This window comes from Colias croceus, chromosome 19 (assembly GCF_905220415.1).
Source record: "Colias croceus chromosome 19, ilColCroc2.1".
NCBI lineage: Eukaryota > Metazoa > Arthropoda > Insecta > Lepidoptera > Pieridae > Colias > Colias croceus.
In genome coordinates, this window is record NC_059555.1 from 3,955,232 (window position 1) to 3,962,423 (window position 7,192).

The 7,192-nt window shown below is 32.7% G+C and overlaps 1 protein-coding gene across 2 annotated transcripts; it reads right to left on the reverse strand.

The window, feature by feature from the left end:
- Positions 1 to 258: 258 nt before the first annotated feature.
- On the reverse strand, positions 259 to 6,586 carry LOC123700118 (protein nessun dorma). 2 transcript variants are annotated; one of them, XM_045647248.1, is made up of 10 exons: positions 6,454 to 6,586; positions 5,941 to 6,121; positions 5,408 to 5,621; positions 4,883 to 5,112; positions 3,876 to 4,036; positions 3,333 to 3,543; positions 2,794 to 2,966; positions 2,044 to 2,151; positions 1,008 to 1,156; positions 259 to 553 (listed from the first exon to the last, which is right to left on the reverse strand). In XM_045647248.1, the coding sequence occupies exons 2-10, from the start codon at positions 6,119 to 6,121 to the stop codon at positions 457 to 459; spliced, it is 1,524 nt and encodes a 507-aa protein (XP_045503204.1). In that variant the 5' UTR covers positions 6,454 to 6,586; the 3' UTR covers positions 259 to 456. The 2 variants fall into 2 exon arrangements, with proteins under 2 accessions (XP_045503204.1, XP_045503203.1); XM_045647247.1 differs by lacking the exon at positions 6,454 to 6,586 and adding an exon at positions 6,196 to 6,361.
- Between the last annotated feature and the right edge of the window lie 606 nt (positions 6,587 to 7,192).

Below are 7,192 nucleotides of genomic sequence, written 5' to 3' on the forward strand. Positions count from 1 at the left end.
CTTACTAGAACAATGAATCCACAGTTCAAAATATTTATTTTTAAACTACCGAAACTTTGAAACAAAAAAGATTGAAATTATTATTTTAATAACAATGATTATAATATTGCCTTGTCCTTTACCGGTGATAGACAAAATAAAGAATTCTGTTTTCGTCTGCGAGTCATCACTTCTACGAAAAATTTTCCATCTTGAACTAATTAACATTAAACTAATAATAGCAGCCAGACAGTGAGTTGCATAAAAAAAACGAAAAACCATATTTTAAAAATATAATATTGAACAAACATAACATACTGTTTCACTTCTTAAACATAAAAATTAAAAATATGCGTAAGCTCCATAAAGTACATTATAAGTTAAAGCTACCATTTTATTTTATTATTTTAATAATAAAATTGGAATCGAACATTACTGTAAAATTAAGGTACATGTATTTGTAAACATTTATTAAAACTAACCAATGTTAACATTTTGATTTACGATTACAACCTCTTTGCCTAGATCTCCCGAACCTATTTTACAATTATCTGCTATGTGAAGCCCTTCCGTGCTGAAATAGAAAAATAATAAAATAAATAAATAAGCTACTGAACAATCATTGAAGAAGAACAGACGAAGAGATTAAATATAGACTAACTGACACACAAATCAATAGCAACAAAACTGAAGATATTTTTCACAGAAACGTGCAGCGTAATGGCTTCATTCTCTAAATTGAGCTGTGTTGATATATCAGTAAGCCAATAAATCAGTTTTTCCTCTGATAGCATCATCTCTAGAAACCTTTATGAACAACTACACTCACAATCAATACGCATCTATTAGCCAAAGTCTTCTAATAAACACATACAATTGATATTTGATTGACTTTGAACATTACTGGGTCGAAATAAGGTATAAATTTCCGCTCACTTGTCATTCGGACATTTTTCCTGATATTTAAATAAGCTAGTGAGTCTAATTACTAATAATATATTTATAATATTTATATAAATTTTACTCACTTCTCATGGTACAAGAGATCGTCCATTTCACAGCGTATGCTCTGTTCAGAGCAGTCCTGTATGACGGTGTCCGTTAGCTTCACTTCAGAGCCTAGATACATTTGTATGCCGACACCGCACTTCTTTATCACGCAGTTCCTTAATTCAACCTGAATAATTCGATATTATAGATAATTAGCGAAAATTAAGTATAAAGTGAATTATTCTTATAAAAAACTAGCTTACCGCCCGCGGCTTCGCCCGCTTTCTCTAAAACGATTTGAGATTTAAACTATCCTATCTCTCAAGTTGGATCGAACTGCACATGGTGTGCGAATTTTATTATAATCGGTTTAGTGGTCTAGGAGTCCATTGAGGACAAACATTGTGACACGAGATTTATATATATTAAGATGTATTATTTACAATTAATTTTGGTTTCCATTAGTTAATCTCACTTTAGTCTATGTTACTTTCAAATAATGTTACTTTACATTAGTGAAAGAATCGTTAATATTGGTTCCAGTACTTTTGGAGCATGTTCAATCATTAAAAATCTTCACTTTTTTAATATTGTATAGTGTAGTTATTGTAAATGTTTAAGTTATATAGATCGATAGGTGTTTGGATGGATGTTTGTTACTGTTTCATACATTTTAATGAAAAAGGGAAAATACGAAACTTGTGATGAGAATAACGCCGTTAGTACACCGACGCATTCGCGTGCGGCAGCTAATCTCTGCGAAACTACTACGTAGCGAAATATCTGCGGAACTTTAGTAAACAGCAATGTTTTCGCAACTTTTTCAAAATGCGTCTGTGTAATGGCCATTTCGTTCGTTGCGAAACAATACTGACAAGGACGCAACTATTTCATCTATCTATGAGCTAGAGTGGGACATATCATATGCGAAAACCTGCCATACTTCTGACAGATTTTTCGTTGTTTCGCTGCCGCTCGCGAATGCGTCGGTGTACTAACGGCGTAACTTAACAACAACAAACAAAATCATATTTCAATTGAATTAAATAATGATTTTGTGAAATGGCTACTTACTTGAGCTCCTTTATGAACGACGATTCCGGAATAAAAGTTTTCAAACAAGCAGTGCTCCAGCAGTATTTTAGCGCCCGCCTGAGCGACAATACCTTGCGCACAATCACTCTATAGGAGAAAAAATATTTTGAGTATTTACAAATTATTTCTTTACTTCTTTACCCATCTTCCTTAGACTCTGTCAATTTAATTACTAAGCAAATTTCAGTCAATTTAATTCTACCACTTTCATCTTTTCATCTTTTATATAAGTTTATGTTTTAACAAGTTATAACTGCGTTAAAAACAACCGACTTCAAACTTGCACTTGCAACATTTACAAATACAGACAAAAATGCTCATAAAATAAAAACTACTGGGCCTATCCGAATAAAATTTTTATGGGACCAATTCGACACCATCCCGCATCGAACAAAAAAAGAATCACGTAAATCGATTCAGAAACCTCGGAGTAATCGGTGTACATACATTAAAAAAAAATCATACCGGCCGAATTGATAACCTCCTCCTTTTTTTTGAAGTTAAAATGAAGTTAAAAATAAAAATCAATTTGTGAAGTAAAATAACAGATTTTCAATAACTGCTTCAGTTTGAACCCATATTATCTCGCTTAAATGCTGAGTTTAATCAAAAAATAGATTAGTTCGCCTGCTAAACATTCTCATTTGACAGTTGGAATCCAATGAGGGTCTTTATGTAATTTTCTTATAACTTTGTTTTATTAAGAACCAAAAGAAAATAAGAACTTACCTGACTGCTCATAGTATCGTCGAGAAGCTCACACTTTCTCATATGAAGACTCCCAGATTTCATAACAACAATCGTGTTAACTTGTTCACAGTGTAGGGTTAAGTCTTGAAGCCTGCATTCCTCGTTCAGCATTAGGAGACATGAACGCATGTCTGGCGCTTTTAATGTTGCTCCTGTGAAATTAAAATATAGTACTACTAAGAGATATTGTCAAGAAATAAAAAATTATTTTTAGCTACTTAAATAATATGTGACGCTATAATATCCTAAAAAACTTTTAATGGAATAGAAAAACGTTAGTATCGCTACATTTCATAAAACAAAGCCACTTCCCGATGACTATATACTAATATAACATATGCGAAGATCTTTAAAACTTGGCGCTTTTTGACTACATAACATACGTAACTATGTAGATTTAAGGGAATGGTTTTAAGACGAAATTTGTTAAGTTTTCAGACAATGCGGGCGAAGTCATATCCAGAAGCAAAAGCTAGCAAAGATAGAATAATTATATTCACACAATCAAAATTAATTACCTTTCAAGCTGCATATAGACACACAGGACAACGGTATCTCCGGTATTTCATAAGTGTTACTACATATAACGACTTCATCGGGCTCCAAAGCAAAACCATCTTCCACAGACGCTGTTATAGTTAGTGTGTGATCGTTTGTAAGATGAGTTTGGAGAAATTTCGATAGTTCCGTGAAATCTGATATTGAACCGCCTTGCCATAGCGCTACAACCTAGAAAAAAATATCATGCAAAATTAAATTGAAAGTGTAATTTTTTTAACAATTCATAGGTTTAAAGAAGAGAGTAAAATTTCGTGGCGTCGTCGTAATGTCATGGAGTAAGGCGACGATTTTGGATTTGAATCTTGTCAAAAAAGTTTCACTTCTGACACGTGTGCTCGGCATACACGCTCTGTTTTTTGTAATTAACTTATTCATTCAGAACATAGGATTTGTATTTTCGCATGTTATATTTTACATCGTTAGTCTGTTTGTTGTATTATTATTAATTTTTCTTATTTCTAAAATTTAATATGTAAGAACCTAAATAAAAAAAAACTTACATTCTTTTTACTTTTATTCTTCTGCCACAAGTTTTTGGCTTTGGCAATGTATCGCTCCCTAATTAATGGATCTTCATATAAATTCCATTTGGACATTATCCCATCTAGCCTTGTGTTTATTTCTGCATATGCGAGTATATCATTTGCTGGTAACATGGAGTCTATGAAAAAGGAAATCTATACATATAATAAATCTGTAGAAGGGTCAATTCTGTACATTGAAAATATTGAAAAAATAAATACCAGGGGCTGTTACTGGATCGACACCAAACCCAAATATGTGATTAAATAAATTTTTGTCTGTCTGTCTGTCTTTCTGTCTGTCTGTCTGTCTGTCTGTATGTGAAGGCATCACGTAAAAACTAACGGTTCGATTTCGATGAAACTTGGTATAATTATACCTTATTATCCTGGGCATAAAATAGGATACTTTTTATCCCGGAAAAATACGTAGAAAAAAAAAATCTTAATTTTTCCGCGCGGACGGAGTCGCGGGCGGAAGCTAGTAGTACATAATGTTAAAGAAATTATATTAAAGTTTATGTTACATTGATCATGTCAAATGCTGTGGACTCTCGCATACAATTAAAACAAATTGCAATCCATACTAATATTATAAATGCGAAAGTAACTCTGTCTGTCTGTCTGTTACTCAATCACGCCTAAACTACTGAACCAATTTGCGTGAAATTTGGTATGGAGATATTTTGATACCCGAGAAAGGACATAGGCTACCTTTTATTGCGAAATATGTACCACGGGCGAAGCCGGGGCGGACCACTAGTTAACTATAAGAATCCACAAATATAGCATTTCACTTAAAAATATTCACAATCAATATCATTTAAATATTTTTTGATAGATTCACAAGATTTAGAAAATCATAAACCTAATCATAGCTAAAGGGAATGTTGATAAACAATATTAATATTATGTAGTAGCAAACAAGTCTGATTAATACATGCAACTTCCTTTCATAATTAGTTATACAAAAGTAAATTCACTACCATCTTCATCAACAAGATCGTCATCACACATTGACAATTCAAAGTCCTTTAATTTCTCATGAGCGTTTATTGCACTATTACGCAGCAGTGTGATGGAGCGAGCCACACACCCTGGTATTTTGCCGTTGTGTAGATCAGACCATAGCACCATGCGGTCTTCTATATTTTTGGGTAGGAGTATTTTACTGTCTTGGTCGTCCCATGGCATCCAAATGTTATCATAGTAAAATCTAAAAAAACAATGGGGTAAAAATTTTATGTTTTTATTTCTATAACAAGATTAACTTGACATATTGCACACTTATATGATATGGAAGAATTTTATTGTTTATCTATAAAAAGAATAAAACAAATAGGTACTAATAAAAGAAACCTAGAATTTACTATACTAAATAGAGAACTTGAGAATAAATTTACAAGCATCAAAATTATTTTTTTAAGCACTTTTTGCTACGATCTATCTCCACCATGCTGTCTTGTAATGTATTGTAAAAAAATATGTTAAATTTAGAAAAAAAGCTTTACCTTAACAAATCGATAAACTCCGCAGTGCTAGCCGCATTCACGCATTCCTCTCTCTGCTTGATCGTCGGTCTCAATTCTATCAATGGTACATCGGTAACTGTTTCCGGTAGTGATACACCTTCATGCTGCACACTCAGCACTTCAATGTTCGCTGTTAGTTCCTCAAAGTTCACTGATGTTACTGACACATACGCTACGCAGGGAAATCTCACCTCTGGAAGAAAATACATTTACTTTCAGTGAGAGTGATAATGAGATCTTAATAATGATAATATTAGAATACTGGATTTTCTTGATATTTATTTGTTTTGCAAATAAGCTTACTTTGCGATGAAAACATTATTTCAGTAGGATGAAGCAGTTTTTTTAATCTAACCTACAGATATATTAAAAGGGCAAGACAACTTGTTTGCATTGTTTCCAGTAAATTCATAATTTCCAATCTAATGTTAATAAATAAGCAATGCATTCGGAAATTGAAGAATCTACACACTAAGAAAATTAACTTTAAGCTGTGTTACAAAAATTCTTACCAAACTTTTTGCAGAACTCTTTGGAAAGTTTCCACAATGCATCCCAGCCTACAGGCTCTACTAACGCCTCGGCGTGGATACACCATTGTTCTCTCGTGTTCCCTCTGCCAGAACTGAATACTCTGAGTAGTTCTTGGAGAATTTCATTGTCACTTCGCACAAATGTGTACACTGCTGGCATCTGAAAACAAACATTTCATATTTATTTCAACTGTTAGGGTCCTTACAAAAATCAAATAGGCTTGCTCCTCATACCATGGTTAATTTACGAATATGATCCCATCTCTATAGAAGTAAAGTTTATCTAAATTAGGGAATGACAGTGTACATTACATAAATTAATGACCGACGTAAAATACTGCATATAATAGCGGGTTCAAGTAATAGATGCATCCTTAATATAAGATCTAGGTTAAAATAATGAAAGGGTTTACAGAAGACCGGTAAATCTGAGTCATACGTAAACTGAACGATTGAACGATTAGTTATATTTGTTGTTATCCTTTTACGTACCGTTATTCCTTTAGTGTTACTTTAATAATTGTAATTAAAATCACAGTCAGTTCATTACCAACGAAACTTATTTCATAACTTTATTGTTTTACAGTTTCAAAACATAAAATCCGTTTCAAAATTGAATATTTGATTTGATTGTTGTCAGTTGACAGTTTTTATTCGAATTGGTAAGATGATTGGATGCTAGGCAATTGGACATTTTATGTGCTGATCTTTACACACTCTTTGATAACCAAATTAATACAATTTGTTCAATAATAACAACTTAACCCTTATTAAAACGCTGGAAGCTATACTTCCCGCGTCTCAGATTGAATTAAATCGTGTTTTATTATTAGATGCTTAAACTTAATGCAGTGAAATATTTATCTACGCAATCTTAATATTTCAGAGAAGTTTTTCATGGAAACACTTTTCAGAGAATTATTACATGTCATGGTAAACACACGTCAAAGTCAGGGGACGTGATTTTGCCGCCGAAAACGACCGTTATTTTTAAGTTTTTTGTGTAGTGCTGAAAAAAAATTAGATAAGTAGATTTGAGTTTTAGCTACCTATGTAAACTATACGGTTGCGTGAAACGTAAAAATATGCCCAGAATCTTTCGCAAAGAGTAAAGATCTTTCGTTTATACCTACCTTGGTAGAGTCGATTGAAATTAAGTCTATAAGTGGGAAGATAATAATATCATCCCAGTGTTCTTCACTGCACACGACATTCGGAAATTCTATATAAT